The 18,987-nt window shown below is 41.6% G+C and overlaps 2 protein-coding genes across 6 annotated transcripts in view; one reads left to right on the forward strand and one right to left on the reverse strand.

Moving 5' to 3' along the window:
- NUFIP1 (nuclear FMR1 interacting protein 1) overlaps positions 1-1,588 on the reverse strand; it is a 39,134-nt gene extending 37,546 nt beyond the window's left edge. Inside the window, exons 1-2 of the mRNA NM_001192226.1 lie at positions 1,154-1,588; positions 73-155 (exon numbers count right to left, since the gene is read on the reverse strand). Of these exons, the coding sequence (NP_001179155.1) occupies positions 73-155; positions 1,154-1,556 (486 nt within the window). The 5' untranslated portion in view covers positions 1,557-1,588. The remainder of the gene's footprint in view (positions 1-72; positions 156-1,153) is intronic.
- Positions 1,589-1,658: 70 nt separating this feature from the next.
- Positions 1,659-18,987, forward strand: part of GPALPP1 (GPALPP motifs containing 1) — a 33,878-nt gene continuing 16,549 nt past the window's right edge. For 3 of the 5 annotated variants that reach the window (XM_059892062.1, XM_010810715.4, XM_010810716.4), the window contains exons 1-6: positions 1,659-1,866; positions 8,820-8,952; positions 10,184-10,288; positions 13,648-13,753; positions 17,419-17,553; positions 18,466-18,630. In XM_059892062.1, coding sequence (XP_059748045.1) covers positions 1,659-1,866; positions 8,820-8,952; positions 10,184-10,288; positions 13,648-13,753; positions 17,419-17,553; positions 18,466-18,630 — 852 coding nt within the window. The remainder of the gene's footprint in view (positions 1,867-8,819; positions 8,953-10,183; positions 10,289-13,647; positions 13,754-17,418; positions 17,554-18,465; positions 18,631-18,987) is intronic. The other 2 variants (XM_059892063.1, NM_001034580.2) reach the window with 2 other exon arrangements.

Raw genomic sequence — 18,987 nt, forward strand, 5'->3', positions numbered from 1 at the left:
TTATGAAAGATGAGATATGAAGCAGTGACATAGGGACCAAAGTGTCACATTTAAGAACATCTTTAAAACTACCTTTTTTTTCTGTTTTCTTCTGGGAGAGACGCTGAAGTCATTGACCCTTGCATCATGCTTTCGTGGAAAGTAAGTATGTTTAACTGGAAAACAAAGAGATTCATAAATGTTAAAAACTATACGATTATTTAATATTTTGCTAGAGCACGTCATAAATACTTGAGTTAAAACAGTGGCAGTCACCATTTCTAGAATCCTCCTGCAATGCAGGAGACCCAGGTTCGATCCCTGGGTCAGGAAGATCCCCTGGCGAAGGGAATGGCAACCAACTCCAGAATTCTCGCCTGGAGAATGCCAGGGACAGAGGACCCTGTCAGGCTACAATCCATGGGGTCATAAAGAGTCCGACACGACTGAGCGACTTTCACTTTCACCCTTTCTAGGAAGAATAGTGATTCACACAGTTCCTGCCTCAAGGCTCTGCACTCACAAGTCCCTCTGCCTGCATGGCTAACCCCCAGACATATGCACTGCAAGAGACTCGGGTTCCATCCCTGTGTCAGGATCCCCTGGAGAAGGAAATGGCAACCCAGTCCAGTATTCACGCCTGGGAAATCCCATGGACAGATGAGCCTGGTGGGCTACAGTCCATGGCGCTGCAAAGAGTCAGACATGACTTAGCTACCAAACAACAACTGATCCCTCACCTCCCTTAAGTCTCTGCTCCAATGTCACCTTACTCATGACTGACACTGAAATTTAAATCTGCACTGCTTGTGACTCTGCTTTCTCTCTCCACAGCACTCACTGCCTTCTAATACGCACTGCTTTATTTTGTTTATTGTCTCTGTCATCTTACACCAGGCGATGTCAAGGCCTAAGATAAGGATTTCTGAATGTTTTGCTCACTGCTGTACCCTCACGTCCTGATTCATAGTTGGAATTCACCAAATAATTGCTGAACTAAATGAACAAGTCAGGAAAACGTAACTGTGGAACAAACTGTGAGACATTAATGACCGGACTCCAAGAGTGCAAGGCAGTATCAGAAGAGAAGAGGGGAACAAGGGTGGAAAAGGAGGAGGAAGTAGGGATGGAAAAGAAAGATAAGGGGTGGTACGCAGAGGCGTTAACAACCTACCTGGAGTGCTGTGGGGCTGCTGATGCCAAGGAAAACCACCAGGAGACTGCGTCCAGTACCGTGACGCTGAAGCCTGGAAATTCCAGGAAGGCTGGCCATTGGGTTGAGGCTGAGAATCTAGGGGGGACTGGGCGTCAAAGGGGGGCTGCGCCCCGGGAAGAATGTGGGCGTCGAAGGGGGGAGGTGCCCCGGGGAAAGTGCGGGCTTCCTCGTGGGGCTGTGCCTCTAAGGCAGGCTCGGACCCTGCTGCGGGAAGCGACGAAGGCGGCGGCGGCGGCATCGCCCACAGCATCCAGTTGTTCGGCCGCGAGGCTCGGTCACGTAGAGGCCCCAGCGTGGGGGTCAGCTCGGGGGCTGGGAACCACGCGGCGGGAGGAACGGCACCACCAGCCGGCTCGCCCATCGCCACCCGCCTGGTAGTCAACCCTGCGTGCGAGTGCGCAGCAAGCCTTAGGCGTCACTTCCGTTATCGCCAATAGCAAGGATCAGCCAATCACAAGCTGATATGTCATCGGCCGGCGCCGGAAGAGTTTCCCTCGCGTTCGGCGGCTCGCTGGCTGCCCGTCGTGGAGTTCTGACTCGGCTTGGAGACACTTGTGTGCGTCTGCAGTGTCTGACCCCGCGGATGGCGAGGGATCTGATTGGGCCGGCCCTGCCGCCCGGCTTCAAGGCCGGCGGGTCGGCGGAGGACGAGGAGCGGGACTCCAGCCCCGGTAAGCGGCGGCGACTTACCCGCTCGCCAGGCCCTCCCTCATCCTTTGGCCCTAACTTCAACGTCAGCTCAGTGAAGCCTTTCCAAACTGTCACGCCCCCTCTCTACCTTTGGGGGTTTTTGTTTGTTTGTTTGTTTTCCCTACTTAAATACAACAGGTATTTAATACACTTTCGAAATAACGTGTTGATATAGCTGTCTCCACCCATTACTCAGTAGTCTTCTAGTCTTAACACATAACTGGTACCTCGTATTTGCCAAAAAAAAAAAAGATTCTCAGACCCTTCCCTGAGCATCCATCTCCTTTCGTGTTTTTTCTAATGTGTAGCCTGGGGCTGACCGAAGTTAGAAAACAGTAAAGCTGAAAGAATAACCCTCCCATTCCTGAATCTAATTTGCACTCTTGACAACCCAGAGGCCATGTTTCCACCTAGAGGTTTCTTTCCAGATCTTGTTTTCGCTATGGTTTTTAAAAAGTTAGGTGTTAAAAAAAAAAAAAAAAAAGTTAGGTGTTTATTTTAGCAAGGAAAGTTCCCTTCAACGATGATTGAAGAAAAGTGGGGTTAAGGTTTGAGATGGACCAGATTAATTTTATTTGACTACTCTGGAAAACTGAATGTTGAGAAATGTCCCCTGAGATCATGTTTTAAAACTGGGTGCAGATGTTTTCTTGAGACAAGTCCCAAAATCCAGATACTGCTTTGTGGAAGCTGAGTGGAACCTGAGCCTTTCTTACTCTGACTTTATTCTCTTCATCTTCACTGACCTTCATACCACTCATCTCAGCTACATTTGCAGTCACACATTGGGCCTTATTACATTCCTGAAAACTTTTGAGGGGAGGGAGGAAGGCACCTCGTAGCTTGTGGGATCTTATTTCCACGACCAGGAATTGAACCCAGGCCCTCCACAGTGAGACCACGGATTCGGAGTGCTAACCACTGGACCACCAGGGATTTTCCACATCTCTGAAAAATTCAGTCTCATTCTCAGCCCTCGTTCATACATCATTCTTCCTTGGTTACTCTCATTGTTCAGTCGCTAAGTTGTGTCCGACTCTTTGCAACCCCATGGACTGCAGCATGCCAGGCTCCCCTGTCCTCTGCTATCTCCTAGAGTTTGCTCAAATTCATGTCCATTGAGTCAGTGATTCTATCTAACCATCTCATTCTCTACTGCCCTTTTCTTTTGCCTTCAATCTTTCCCAGCTTCAGGGTCTTTTCCAGTGAGTCAGCTCTTTGCATCAGGTGGCCAAAGGATTGGAGCTTCAGCTTCAGCATCGATCCTTCCAGTGAATATTCAGGGTTGATTTCCTTTAGAATTAACTGGTTTGATCACCTTGCTGTCTGCGGGACTCTTAAGAGTCTTCTCCAGCACTGCAGTTCGAAAGCATCAGTTTTTCAGTGCTCAGTCTTTTTATGGTCCAGCTCTTAGTCCACAAATGACTACTGGAAGAACCATAGCTTTGACTGTACAGACCTTTGTCAGCAAAGTGATATCTCTGCTTTTTAATATGCTTAGTTACTCTCATCACATTTTTTTTTTTTTTTTTGGGTTTTAGTCTCATTGAGCCTCTCTGCCTCAGTCCTGATGGGCCTTCTTCCTTTTATTGTTTCTGTCCCTGCTTAACTTAGCCTCTGTGGTCCATCCATTCATCCCTTCTCTTGTCAGTGTCTTCCACTGCCTTTTCCCATCCAGTAATTCTGTAAATCCATCTGACAAAACTTCCACCCTGGCTCAGTCCAGATGTTCACCTCTAGTGAACCACACCCAGGCTTCCACATGCTGCTAAATGAAACCTCACCCCTCCACAGGGTAATGCTGCTGCAAACCATAATCTCCTCCCTGGCTGGGTCCTCAGCTCTGCCCTGCCATCCTGTGATGTTTTCCCACACAGCTCTCCGCCCCAGCGATCAACTTTAACTTTTTAAAGCCTACTCTTTCTTCTTTAGCCTCTCTCTCCATCACAGAAAAAGTAGATACCATCTTTAAAAAACTTCCTCACTTTTCTGGTACTATGCCTAAAAACTCTCCTGCATCTCTGCCTGGCTCTTTCAGCTTCTCTTTGATTGTAGTGGAAGAGGGGAACTACCTCCTTCCAAGGCTAATCATTCCATTTTTACTCAAAACCCCTTCCCTCACTTCTCCTGGAGGTTCTTTGCTTTTGACATTTAACTGGAATGTTCAGATTGTTCCCATCTTCATGAAGACTACTCCACATCCCCCTGTAGCTGCTGCTGTCTCTCTGACCAACTGTGGACCTTCACCATTTTCTTCTTAACCCACTGCATCCTGGCTTCTGTTCTTCCCAGTCCACTGAGACTGCTCTCACCAATTTCACTGTGAAAATAGACAATCCACCAGTTGTCTCTCAGCACCTTTTTTTTTAATAGCTTTTTCTGTTTATTTATTTATTTTTGGATGCACTGGGTCGTCATTGCAGCTTGCAGGCTTTCTCTAGTTGTGACAAGCTGGGCCTACTATAGTTGCGGTGCATGGGCTTCTCACTGCGGTGGCTTCTCTCATTGTTGAGCACTGGCTCTAGGGTACATGACTTCAGTAGTTGCTGCACATGGACTCAGTCGTTGTGGTTCATGGCCTCTAGAGTACGGACTCAGTAGCTCTGGTGCACAGGCTTAGTTACTCGGTGGCATGTGGGGTCTTCCCAGACCAGAGATTGAACCCAGGTCCCCTGCATCGGCAGGCAGATTCTTAACCACTGAACCACTCAGGAAGTCCTTCTCAGGAACTTGTTGCTAAATTCAAGGCACTCTTTTCAGTCCTGACCTTGCTTGACCTCACAGCAGCATCCCCTACCCCACTCCCACTTCCATGATCCCGCCTTCTCTCCTCTCTTGGCTCCAGCCACTCTGAGCACATTTCTGGATGCGTCAGACCCTTCGGCTTGCAGTGCATTGTGGGTGCTTTTCCCTCTGCGTGGACCACGTTTGCCCCAACCCACACTCCCTTTCCCCAGCTAACTCAGTCTCGTCCTTTGACCTCAGCCCACCCATCGCTCTTTCTAGGCAGCTTTCTCTGATGTCACTACCTACTCCCATCAAAAGACACTTGGATGCTCCTTCTTGATATTTCCGTGACTTAAGCCTGTCACAGGATCAACAAGCTTTTCCTGGACCAGACGGTAAATATTTTAGACTTTGTTCATCAACAGGCAAAATCAAGATTATTGTGAAAGTGTGTATGAAACAAAAGAGAAAACAAATTTCCACGAATTTTTTTAAGTCTTCATTGGATTTATTACAGTATAGCTTCTGTTTTATGTTTTGGTTTTTTGGCTGAGAGGCACATGGGATCTTCGCTCCCTTACCAGGGATTGAACCCCCTTCATCGGAAGGTGCAGTCTTAAGCTTGGGACCACTAGGCAAGTTCCTAAATTTTTATTGTTGAAATTGAAAACATAATATAATTCTTTTGTAGTATAAATGTACTAGTGAGAAGAATGGAATTGCTTTAGAGGGAATAACATTTGCTTAATTGGGGTTCACAGTCCGTGTTTCCTGTTATAATCAATCGCTGATCTGTAAAGAGGTTTGATGTGCTATATACTGAGTACTTCTTTTTGTGTCTGCATAATTCTGTCTGATATATATTACAAGGGGAACATAATGGAATATGTAAGGCATAATCTGTATTCTTACGGAAGTTGTAATCTATTGGTAAAATTACCACTGCAGTGGGAGAGCTGCCTTCATCACATGCATCACTGCTCTAGGTGTGAGATGGAATTGTTCATTACAGGCACCTAAAACAGTATTTTGAGACACGTTCTATGGTTCTGAAGAATGATACCTATAAAAAAGTGAAGCCAGGCATATCCTCAGTTTTATTAGAAAATCTGTAATGGGCCTTATATTGTACCAACTTATGTTTTCAATATTCTTTTTTTTAGATATTACCATTTCTTAGTATTATTTTATTGTGTAATAATTATTTATTTTGACACAACCCAAAGGGAAAATAAATAATTATATTCTGAATGTTACTTTTTCCTGGCATCATTTTTAAAAAAAATAAGGCCTTACATTCTTCTCAGAGGAGTTTTGTCTTCATCTGTTTATTCCCATCTTTAAACATATATCCCACGTGTTTCTTTAAAAATTCAAGGCAGATTTATCCCTTGGTTATAATACAGCACATGTTTAACCCATTTAACCTTTTAATCATTTGAACTTTACAAAAGAGTGTTAAAACCTCATCTTGATTGGAACCAACCCAAAATTAGCCAAATCGACAAATTACATTGATAACACCCATATATAAGAAAAGAAAGGAGCAAAAGAGAAAAAAAATTAAGGAAAAAAGAAAAAAAATTCCCTCCTTAATATTTAGAAACAAGAAGATGGAAAGAACCAATCATGGGAATGAAATGTAATCTCTTAATCTCTTTCAAGGGATTCCCCTGTGGCTCAGACTGTAAAGTGTCTGCCTGCAGTGTGGGGGACCTGGGTTCGATCCCTGGGGCAGGAAGACCCCCTGGAGAAGGAAATGGCAGCCCACTCCAGGACTCTTGCCTGGAAAATCCCGTGGATGGAGGAGCCTGGTAGGCTACAGTCCGCAGGGTCACACAGAGTTCAGACACAACTAAGCGACTTCACTTTAACTTTTAACTTTAATCTCTTTCATGTTAAACTATGACCCCCTAGAATTTTGAAGAAAGGATTATTTGTGGAAGGTGGTGTTCTCCCCTTCTTGCTATATTCTAAAAGGTGCTTTCTCTGGGATTAGTACTACATACAGAGATAAACCAGAAATCAGTAAAGGCATTATTCATCACAATCAGAAGTCATATGTAATCTCCATTTATGGTTGAGGAACATTTACATACTAAGACATTAACTGTTCTGCAATCTTAAACAGCAGTGGGAGACACGAGTTCTGTCCCTTAATTCTTAATGTTTTCTGCCTTTTGCTGCTTGATTGTTCTTTTCTAGGCATGCTGTGTTACAAGTTTAGCTTTTTTTTTTTTCTAAAAGTCCTTCCTTTATTTAGTGATATATAGAAGAAAATGGAACAAGTTGGAAAACATCCAATTTGTTAAGATAGGGACTTCCCTGGCAGTCCAGCGGTTAAGACTCCATACTTCCCACCGCTGCGGGCACAAGTTCAATCCAGGGTGGGAAAACTGAGATCTCACATGCAGCGCAGCACAGCCAAAAATCAGTCAATCTTATTTAAAAGAAAAAAGGGAGGGCATGGCATGGGAAGGTTAAATAACATTCAAATCACACAGCTAATAAGCAGCTGAGCTGGAATTGATGGCTAGAGTCTGACCCCAAAGCGTGCAGTGTAACTAACACCTTTCTACTCTCAGGTTCTGTCTTGTCACTTTGCTTACTTTGCTTTAGCTACACAGGCCTTTTTGTCCCTCAAGCACTTCAGGCTTGTTCTTTCCATAGCACCTTCGCAGCAGTGATTCCCCCAGATGGTTCTCCCCTCAGATTGTTCCATGGCCACTGTCATCATTTAAGTCTCCGTACAAATGTCTTCTGAGGGGGTCCTTCCCTGACCTATGTCTTTAAAATTGCCCTCCCACATGTTCACAGTCAGCTTTTTAATTTATTTTCTAAGTTATGTCTCTAGAAGTATTTACTCAATAAATATTTGTTGAACATTGACCCTTTGTTGAATGTTGTTTGGTGTAGTGGTTAGGAGGGTCATATCAGAACTCCTCTGTTTAGTTGTGTAAAATTGGGCGAGACACTATCTCTTTACCTCAGTTTCCTTGTCTGCAAGATAGAATTCATACTACTGTCCTAATAAGGTTGTTGGCAGAATTAAATAGGTAAATGCACAGAAGTCTCTCTTAAGTTTTTGTTAATATTGAGTGAATAACATACCTGGAAAGCTTTTTGGAAAATCATATTTCCAAGTCCTCCGCCAGGACAACTGAGTCAAAATCTCTGGTGCAAGTGCCCAGGAATCTCTTTTTAAAAAAAATATTTTGGTGAATTTATTAAACATCCAGGCTTGAGAACTACAGCAGTAGAGTTTTGGCATCACTGCTCAGAATCGACAGAGACAATTTTATGTTGGGTAACGTCATGCAATAATAATTTTTGCTGAGCCATAAAGTAAGAGCAGTGGCTCTGTTAGTGGGCCCAGAAGACCATTATCCCTCCCTCAGCATCCCCACCCCAGTGCAGCTTCAATCTCCTCTCTGGGTCTCTGTCAGGAAAGATAGAGTGTGTCTGCCCTTATCTCTGCTTGGACATCATCTTGAACAGAAAACTAACTGAGAAGTATGATAATGCTAGTAAAGATATTTTTTAAAGTGGTGATTCTTAGTCAGAAACCAGAATGAAGAATTTTTATTTTTAACATATTAAAGTATAAAATGGCAGATTTGTTGTTTGGTTAGCTCTGTGATGTATTATCTACCATATGCTGTCTGTTAGTTAAAAAAAAAAAAACATGAAACCATTTGGCAGTTGCACCAACCAAAATTACAACCAATGCAAAAAATGTAAGATATCAGGGAAATTACATGCTGTTGCTGTAAGTTCAGGTTTTAAAGTTTTGTGACTCTCGTAGTTAACGCTGTATAAGACATGATCTCTGCCTTCCTGGAGTTGGAAAGACTAAACTGCTATACGCAGAACAAGAGCAAAGGAGATTAAAGTCCGTAATAAATGACAGCCCGCCAGTGCTGTGAATTTCAGAAAGTAAAGTGTGAAATGGCAGCTCAGGCAGCAGTCCGCAGCCTTTCTGGCACCAGGGACCCGTTTTGGGGAAGACAGTTTCTCCACAGATGGGGTAGGGGGTGATCTTGGAGTGATTTCAAGCACATTGCATTTATTCTGCACTTTATTATTATTACATGTACCCCACCCCAGATCATCAGACATTCCATCCTGAAGGTTGACGACCCCTGAGCTAAGAGATTCACTGAAACAGTTGTGACTACTTATGACAAACACAAGACATCTTTTACAGTTGCAGGACCGGCTCTGCCTCCTAATTATAAAAGCAGTAGTTCAGAATCATCAGACAGCGACGAGGACAGTAGTTCTTTGTCCGAAGAAGGAAATCAAGAATCTGAAGAAGACGACACTGGTCCACCGGCACGGTCAGTCCGTTTTTACATTAAATGGTAAACCAAGCTCCAAATCTGGTACTTATTGGTTAGAGTAGATAGCTGGTAAGGGGCTTCCCTTGTGGCTCAGATGGTTAAGAATCTGCCTGCAGTACAGGAGACCCAGGTTCAATCCCAGGGTCGGGAACATACCCTGGAGAAGGAAATGGCAACCCATTCCGGTATTCTTGCCTGGAGAATCCCATGAACAGAGGAGCCTGGTGGGCTACCGTCCATGGAGTCGAAAAGAGTCAGACACGACTGAGCGACTAACACTTTACTTTCTCAAGGAGCTATCATAACCTGCATTTATACAGCACAAGAAAAAATCACTTCATATTTCATTTCCTCATGAACTATACCTTTTATAGAAAAATGTATCTTAGTAGTATATAGCTCCAGAGATATCTAGAATTTCAATAAACATCTTATATAAAGGATTTTTCCATAAGGTATTATTGAAGTGATTAAATATTCTGAATAAACCATACATCTTCTTTTAAAATTTGTGTGTGCAGTGTGTGCTTTTTGTTTAAGTAAATGAAGAATTCCCTCTGACCTAGCCTTCCTCACCAGTGGCCCATGTAGATAAGAAATCAAATCTTTATTATTGGATAGCAAGGGTTTTTTTTTTAATGCATTTTAATGACTAAGGGACAAAAATAGCAACCCTTACAAAAGTGAATTTAAAAGCCAATGTCATAAATTCTATGCTTAAAAATATCTCACAAGTAGAATATTTGAAACTTCACTGATAAGAGTCTTTATCAACACAGAAAATACAGAAAATTGATACGTTACTGCTGTGTAAAGAAGTAACCAGTCTCTATTTTAGACCTCAAGTGAATTCCCGAAAAAGATTAGTATAAGATCTGTGGTAGCTTTTCTTTTTTACTTAGCAAGATAAATTTATTATTTCAGAGTTTATACAACTAAGTTGAAGTTGCTGCTGCTGCTACTGCTAAGTCTTTTCAGTCGTGTCCGACTCTGTGCGACCCCATAGACGGCAGCCCACCAGGCTCCTCCGTCCATGGGATTTTCCAGGCAAGAACACTGGAGTGGGTTGCCATTGCCTTCTCCAAAGTTGAAGTTAATATGTTTTGAAGTTAATAAATGAAGTCATTAAATGTTAATAAATGAAGTTAATAAAATTTTAATTTAAAAAATTAAAATTTCCGTATGAAAAAGTTTCTGACATACATGCATAAAATTACACTGTTTTCAGAAAACTAAGGAGAAATCAAGATGACGATGATGATGATGATGATGAAGGGTTTTTTGGACCAGCTCTTCCTCCTGGATTTAAAAAGCAAGATGATTCTCCTCCACGGTAAGAATGTGTACCCTTTCAGGACAGTCTTTTCTCAAGTCTGTTAATTCATTAAAGAGTTGTCTGAAATTGTTTGTTTGTTTGTTGTGTTTTTTAATTGTATTTTTTTGGCTGCGTTGGGTCTTATTAGTTGTGATATGTGATCTAGTTCCCTGACACAGGATCAAGCCTGGGCCACCTGCATTGTGAGCTCAAAGTCTTAACCACTGGACCACCAGAGAAGTCCCTGAAATTGTTTTTTAACTTACATGTTTATATAACATTTGAAATAAATTTGAAATGAAAAAAAAATTTAAAATCCACATAAGAAAAGTAATTATTTACATGTTTATGACACTTAACAATTCATGAAAAACACTCACATCTCTTATTTGATACTCACAACAGCGTTTTGTGATAGGCTGGGTGAAACATAACCCTTTCCCCCCCCCTTTTTTTTGACAAAGTTTCACATATAGCCAATGAGTAGAATCCTGGTATTTGATCTTTTTTTTTCTTTCTTTCTTTTTTTGGCTACACCACTTGACATATGAGATCCTGGTTCCCCAACCAGGGATATAAGTCAGACATCTTAATTATTTATTGAAAGAACAGGCAAATCCCTATGTACCAAATTACACAGTTAACCTAACCTCAAATGTATTATCCATGGATTAAGATAGCAGCACACCCCTTACAGAATTGTCATGGTGCTTGAGATGTCATATCTGTATACATATATAAACGTTTGATTCTTCTGTAGTGCCTTGCACAGAATAAACATATAGTAAATATTGTCTTCTCAAAATTAAAAAATTTTTAAATGCTGAATATGAAATTGCACATCAAATTGTTTATAATTCTTAACACTATATCCCAGTGTGCAAGAACAAGTAGGAAAGGCTGTTGTACATTTTATATTCAGAGGTTGTAATCACAATTGTCAGCTTCTAATTTTCATATAACTTTCTGAAAGTAATTGCCTCTGACTACAACTCAAAAAAACACTTTTTGTTATGAATATAAAACAGTTTTTGTAATGGTGTCTGCAAATAAAAGGGAGCTTATTATTAAAAAAAAGAAATAAGAGGGCTGGGCAATCCATGGCTGCTTTTGTATGGCCCCCAAGCTAAGAATGATCATTAGGTGCCATTAAAATGCAAAGACAAATATGTGGCAGAGACCGAATGTGGCCCTCAGAGCCTAACATTTTCTGCCTGGCTTTTTATGGGAAACTTTCTGACTGCTGGGATGTAATATTCCTTTCAAGAAAACAGTTATTAGAGGCATAGCAGTTTCTTGAGAATTCTATCTTGACGATAATATATGTTTGAAATAAACAGATGGTAGTATATATTGGAAGCAAAACCTTCCATAAGCCTATAGCATGCCATGGTTATGTTCCTTTACTATATTTTAAGATTGTATGTATTAGTAATTTTATCCTCACAAAATTCCCCGAGGCCAGAGAGTTGAGCTGTACTTGAATTTGTAGATCTGCTAAAAACTCAGAAAACACTCTTACAGTACTTCCTTATATAAATGACAACTGATTTGATCTCTCTTAATACCACACTTCCGCATTTTTCATATGTACAGTTGTTTCGGTTCATAGCAGTTTTATGAACCAAGACAAGAGGTAACTACGTGGCCGAGATCAGAACCCAGACCCTGAGACTCTAGTGCTGTTTTTGCCCTGCTGGGAAACCTGTGTGTAAGACTCTGAACATAGTGCCATCTGGAAAATTCAGCTTAGGACATCACTGCCCTCTTGGTTGGTTCCACTAACACAGGGACATCTCTGGAAAAGAGCAAAAATAGAATGGAGAAACTTAACAGTATGAAAGAGAGTAGAAAATATCATTCCTCTTTTTGTTTTTTCCATACAAAAAGTAGCACTTTCTCTTTCGAAGACCCAGAATTTCAGCAGGTTTTCTCTTTTGAACAGTGTTACTTGCCTCAGACTGTGGCAATAGGGCAACTTGAAAGAAAATGAACTCTAACATCACATAGACCGGGGTTCAAACTCCAGCTCTGGGGACTTCCCTGGCAGTCCAGTGGTTAAGCCTCCATGCTTCCAATGCAGGGGATACAGGTTTGATTCCTGGTTGGGGAACTAAGATCCATATGCCATGCAGCGTGGCCAAAAAGAGGACAAAACAAACAACGCAAAAGCTCCAGTCTGCCGCTTACGAGTTTGTGTTGTCCTTGGGCATCATTTTGCTTAGGTAGAAAATGGAGCAACTTATACCAACCAGGACTTTTTTAGGGAAACAGAAAAATGCACTCTCTGCTTGAAATGAGGTTAGCATACCACCTTTTCCTTTCTCTCTGGGTCTCAGAGGAACTCTTTTCTTTGTAACACATTTCCACATCATAATGGGGTTGTTAGTGAGGAGGAAATGTTGGTTTTTATACTGCCTTGACACATGTAACCATAAATAAATTACTAACAGCTGTTGTATGCATTCGCTACATATGTCCTTAAGACTCCATTTGTACTTAAGTAGTTCTGACTGTAATTAAAATGCCACTAAGGTTTTTTTCAGTGGACAGTGACTATCAAAACTGAAAGCCAAGGCACGAGATAAAAAGATCTTCACAGACTTTAGTCCATAATACATAATAAGGATTCTTTTTTTTTGTTCATTATTTTTATTTACCGTACTTCTTTTAGGAAGTGGGTTTACACCACTGCCACAAAGGTTGAGAATTACTGGTTTAGCATCTAATCATTAACTAATAAGTAGAAAATTAAAGTGTAGAAATTAAATTTTTTTATGATACTTGGTGAAAAAATGCTAGGTTTGTTGTTCAATGCCTCAGTCGTGTCCGACTCTCTGCAACCCCAGAGACTGCAGCACGCCAGGCCTCTCTGTCCATCACCGGTCCCGGAGCTTGCTCAGACTCGCGTCCATCAAGTCCAGTGGTGATGCCGTCTAACCATCTCGTCCTCTCTCTCTCTTTTCCTCCTGCCTTCTACCTTTCCCAGCATCAGGGTCTTTTCCAATGAGTTGGCTCTTCGCATCAGGTGACCAAAGTATTGGAGCTTCAGCATCAGTCCTTCCAGTGAATATTCAGGGTTGATTTCCTTTAGGATGGACTCATTGGATCTCCTTGCAGTCCAGGGGACTCCCAAGAGTCTTCTCCAACACCACAGTTCAGAAATATCAGTTTGTCAGCTCTCAGCCTTCTTTATGGTTCAACTCTCACATCCATACATGAATACTAAGTTACAGAGTAAAAAGCATACATTGAATAAGATTCTCATTTTCCACATTTGTTATTATCACCTGGCTTTTTATTCTTTGTGTGAGCTTTTACTGAAAAGTAAAAGCCAACTGAAAGCTGACTTTTTAAAGGTATGTTTTCTTTTTCAGGCCTATGATAGGTCCTGCACTACCGCCCGGTTTTCTTAAATCTACACAGAAAAGTGACGAAGGCAGAAGTGATCCAGGACAAGTGTCATCAGATTTCAACTCTGAGGTTTGGGGATTTTTCTATTAAAGAACAAGATGTAAGAAACTCAAGACTTTACATGGTAGTAACTATAGTCATTTGACTCAAATGTAATGTAAGATGTGTCATAGTCATACTAATTTAGGACTGTAGCATAGGTAGATGAAATCAAAAGCTATCTCAGACCTGAGATTCTGTTAGGAAAATGACGAGGCAGTCACGTGTTGACAGGGTGTGATCTATTCATGCTTCTCATCCTTAAAGGAAGCTTTTGCGTCCTAGAAAGTAGAATACAGTAAACAGTTTAAGGAATCGCTGTGATTTGATGCAAAAGAGAGCAAGCTGAGAAATGTTTAAATAGTGAAATAATTATTATAAAATATTGAAATTAACTTTGTCCCACCCAGTTCTGGTACCATTATTTAACAGGGTCACTCGTGGGTACATGATGTTTTGAAAAGAAAGAGCCAGTGATTCCGAAATCAAGGAGGAAATCTGTTTTCTTATCAGAGGGCTGCTGCTGCTGCTGCTGCTGCTAAGTCGCTTCAGTCATGTCCGACTCTGTGCGACCCCATAGACGGCAGCCCACCAGGCTCCCCCATCCCTGGGATTCTCCAGGCAAGAACATTGGAGTGGGTTGCCATTTCCTTCTCCAATGCATGAAAGTGAAAAGTGAAAATGAAGTCGCTCAGTCATGTCTGACTCTTAGCGACCCCATGGACTGCAGCCCACCAGGCTCCTCTGTCCATGGGATTTTCCAGTCAGGAATAGTGGAGTGGCGTGCCATTGCCTTCTCCATATTAGAAGCCTAGTCCTTAACAATGGCTGAGATTTAAAGAATATAATTTATAATGCATTTTCTCTATATATGGATACTATTTTCAGCTTCTCCAAAGCCTTATGAAATAATTACGATCTGTATCTTAGAGATGCTAAAGGCCAGAGAAATTGGGTAACTTACTCCAAATAGCACAGTTTCTGCTTAGCAAAGCCGAAACTCAGAGCCCAATTCTTAGGACTTTAAATCACTGTTCAGTCTGCTCTTCTGCAGTACCATCCTATATGTGAATTCATAGATTCCTGTGCATCTCCACTGAGAATTCATCAGTTCCACAGAGGTTGTTACTGAAGGAAATGTAATTCAGTGGTTAAGCTCATGAACTCCAGCATTTACTCATTCTTTCAATGAATGATGTAGAATACCTACAGATGATTGTAGAACACATAAGTGTGTCAGGCATTAGTCACAGAAATCGATCTGACAAGTTCTGTTCCCACCTTCCAAAACGCCCAGAATCCAGCCACTTCGGCTGCCACCCTGCCCCAAGCCATCACCCTGTTTGACCTGTGTTATTGTTGGTCTCCTTGTCTTAGCCCTCGATGCTCTGCTGCCTCTTCTCAACACAGCAGCTAGAGTGGCCCAGAGAAAGTCAGATCGCATCAGTCACACTCAGAACTAATTTGCTGCTCCCCTCTCTGTGTAAAAGTCAGAGTCCTTACAGGGCCCTCTACAGTCTGGCTCCCATTAACTCCCTGGTTTCCTCTTACTTTGATCTGACCACACTGGGCTTCTTGCACCTTAAATATGCCAGGCAGGCTCCTACCCCTGAGCCTTGATACCTGCTATCCACATCTCCCCCAGATATTTATGTGGCTGGCTTGCCACCAGCTAGAGCACTTTTAGCTGCTAATAGCAGAAAGTCCAACTTACAATGAAGCTTAGTCTCAACCTTCCTAGTTAGCAAATGGGTTGTTTGTATAACTTCCTGAATGATCTAGAATCTGTATTCCCAAATTAAGGAAAATGTGTTTCATACCTAAGACGAGGTCTAGAGATAGGAACACTCCACGGCTGGTTAACTTAGCCTCACGAGATCACCCAGGACCCCAGGTTTGAATGTCTCCTCTGTCACTTGCAGCATGTTAATTCCTCTTAGGCTGACCCCTTCCTTATACCAGGAAGCCTGCCAGAGTCCTTAGATTGACACGCAGGTGGCAATGTCCAGACAGAGGAATGAACCCTGTCTTGTATCCCCTTCTTAGGGGGAGGAAAACCTCTCCAGGTTTCCCATAGACCTCTCCTCATATTTCTGTGGCCCACACTGAATCATATGCCTATGCTCAAGCCATCAGTTGGGCACGAGGAGTGAGACCAAAGTGATTGGCTTAGAATTATCAGTTTTCCCCAGGAATTAGAGAAGGTTTTAGTTTCCTGAAGAAAGCATGATTCCAACCATCATGAACAAACACTGGGTTGTCTTAGCAATAGTTATTGGTTGGAGCTGTTACAGTTCCTACATATTTCAGGCCTCTACCTTTATAAAACTATCTCTTATTGGAAGAAAGTGTAAATATCATTAGCTTATCCCATCATCCTAAATGTCAACACTCTATTGATACTATGTTTCTTGTAATTTTTAAAGTTTATTATACATCTGCTCGTTTTATATCACCAAGTATTAAGTTTGTAGGGGGCTATAAATATGTTTAAGATAATGTCTTTGCCATCAAAGAGCTTACTGTTGTTGAGAAAAGCTAAAACATTTACAGTTAAATCTTTAGCAGTTGAAATAAAGGAAATAATAGTCTGCTGTAGTATAAGTAGAAAAAATACTGGCTTTGATCTTAGAATATTTAAGTCTTAGGTACAAGTTTTACAACCTCAGACAAGTTGTTTAATCTTTCCAAGTATATTTCTCTAAACCTAGGTTTCCTCAGAAAGAAAATAGGAATAATGATGCTATTTCCCAGTTTTATTATGAGGTTCAAATGAGACAAAATCCAGTTATTGAGAGAGTGTGTGGCTTAGAGTCAGCCATAAGACAAGGTATAATTATCCAGTTATTTGTACTGAGAACAATTGCTATAGAAGTTCAGAGAAGAAACCACAGAGAGTTAACATTGAGTGGTTAACAGGGAAAGTGTAAACAACACAAATTAACTCGCCTGGTCCTGGTAGTTGAAAAAATAAGAGGAAGAAACTACCGGTCCCAGTGGGAGTACAAACATCTTATTGTGATTCATCTTGTTGTTTATCTTACCCTCTCTCCTTCTCGAGGTCAAGGACTATTTTAAACCCTAGTGTATATAGCATCTAACACAGAGTCTTACATGAAAACCCTTTGTTAAAATGATTTACCAAAAACAATTTGAATTCCATTTTTGCAATAATGTGTCTCTGGAGTACTTTGGGCACCAAATGCACCCGTTTGGGCCAGCATTTTGGAAGGCACTGCACAGCACTTCTGTTTCAGTGGACCATACTAAATCATGGAGGCGAATATAGCTTCCAAGAACGTCATATTCATGTGTTTCTTCTTCCAAAGAGCTCTTTCTGTACCAGGAAAGAGAATGGCTTCAACTCTGTCTTCTCTGACCACTTCCTTGGAGTATTTCAGAGGAATTGTGAGGCCACATCTGTGTCCATCAGGAATAGAGCTGAGTGAGTTAATGAGCTCTGCCATGGACACAGGGGCTGAGGTGGGACAGATCCCACGCCCTGGGTTTGTGATCTCTGTTGGGTGCGCTTGACGAAGGCACAGGAAAGGTGCTCAGTGATTAGCCAGTGACACGGTGTTTGCTCCTTCGTTCTGTTTCCAGGTTATCGGTCTCAGTTAAATTTTGAGTAATTTAGGATCATTTTCTGTAATGTGTCACTCCACTCTTGGTTTAAAGGTCCTGTCTTGTTTCAGAAGGAAACGGATAGCAGTGAGGAGGAAGACATTGTCGGGCCGATGCCTGCCAAAGGACCAGTTAACTCCAGTGTAACAGCAGAGTTTGAAAAGAGGGCCCAGAGAATGAAAGAAAAACTGACCAAAGGAGATGACGTAAGTTTCAAATACACAGAACACTTTACTCTGAGAAATCGACCACATAGATCAAAAATCTCAATTTTGATAACAGACATTTTAAAAATGTCCTTCTGCATGTGTATGTATATAAAAATTTGGTCTCTAGGGTAACTCAGAAGCCATAAAAGGAGAAAACTGACAGATTTGCACAATTAAAAATGACAGTATGGCAAAAGATAACATTAAGTCCAAAGAACAATAAATTAGATGAAAGTATAACATATTTGACAAGAAAAATCATCCATCTATTAAATCATTTTCTCTTCAGTTCAGTTCAGTTGCTCAGTTGTGTCTGACTCTGCGACCCCATGGACTGCAGCATGCCAGGTTTCCCTGTTCATCACCAACTCCCAGAGCTTACTCAAACTCACGTCCTTTGAGTCGGTGATGCCGACTCGATCCAACCATCTCATCCTCTGTCGTCCCCTTCTCCTTCTGCTTCTGCCTTCAGTCTTTCCCAGCATCAGAGTCTTTTCTAAGGAGTCAGTTCTTTACATCACATGGCCATAGTTTTAAAAGGAGCTTCAGCTTCAACATCAGTCCTTCCAATGAATATTCAGGACTGATCTCCTTTAGGATGGACTGGTTGGATCTCCTTGCAGTCCAAGGGACTCTCAAGAGTCTTTCTCCAACATGACAGTTCAAAAGCATCAATTCTTCAGCACTCAGCTTTCTTTATAGTCCAACTCTCAACATCCATACATGACTACTGGAAAAACCATAGCTTTGACTAGACGGGCCTTTGTCTTTCTCCTAATGTCTTTTTCTCTTAACATCTGCCTCAGCTGAGAAGCATAGTCACTTAGGTAGTATTCTATACATGTATGCAAACACGTCCACACTTTCCAGGATACTTTTTTTTTGTTTAACTTTTTATTTCTCTTAAAGGATTCATCTAAACCAATTACGAGAGAATCTTGGATGACTGAACTTCCTCCAGAAATGAAAGACTTTGGTCTCGGGCCCAGAACTTTTAAGAGAAGAGCTGATGGCAAATCTGGAGACCGATCAGTCTGGACCGACACGCCAGCCGACAGGGAAAGGAAAGCTAAGGTGAGAGGGCTTGTGTGTTCCTGTATTTCTGTCCACGTTGGCTCTATTTTGAAAAAAATAGAAGGCAGAATTATTCCAGGGTACTGTTTCTTAGCTTATGATTCCCAAGGGAAAAGATTTCCCCTGAAGGAAAGTTATAAGAAAAGAAAGCGACACCAGTTGCTTCCTGTGTATTCATTTATACTGTTTCCCAACAAATTGTCTCATTAAACCTCAAGAGAACCTGGAGACATAAGTTTATTAACCTCATTTTATGAAAGGAGATACTGTGCCCTATGAGGTCATTTTTTCTGGAATGAAATGCTGGTAAGTGATGAACAGTAATTCCGTTCTAGACCTTTCTGATTCCAAATCCCC

Source organism: Bos taurus, chromosome 12 (assembly GCF_002263795.3).
Source record: "Bos taurus isolate L1 Dominette 01449 registration number 42190680 breed Hereford chromosome 12, ARS-UCD2.0, whole genome shotgun sequence".
Taxonomy (NCBI): domain Eukaryota; kingdom Metazoa; phylum Chordata; class Mammalia; order Artiodactyla; family Bovidae; genus Bos; species Bos taurus.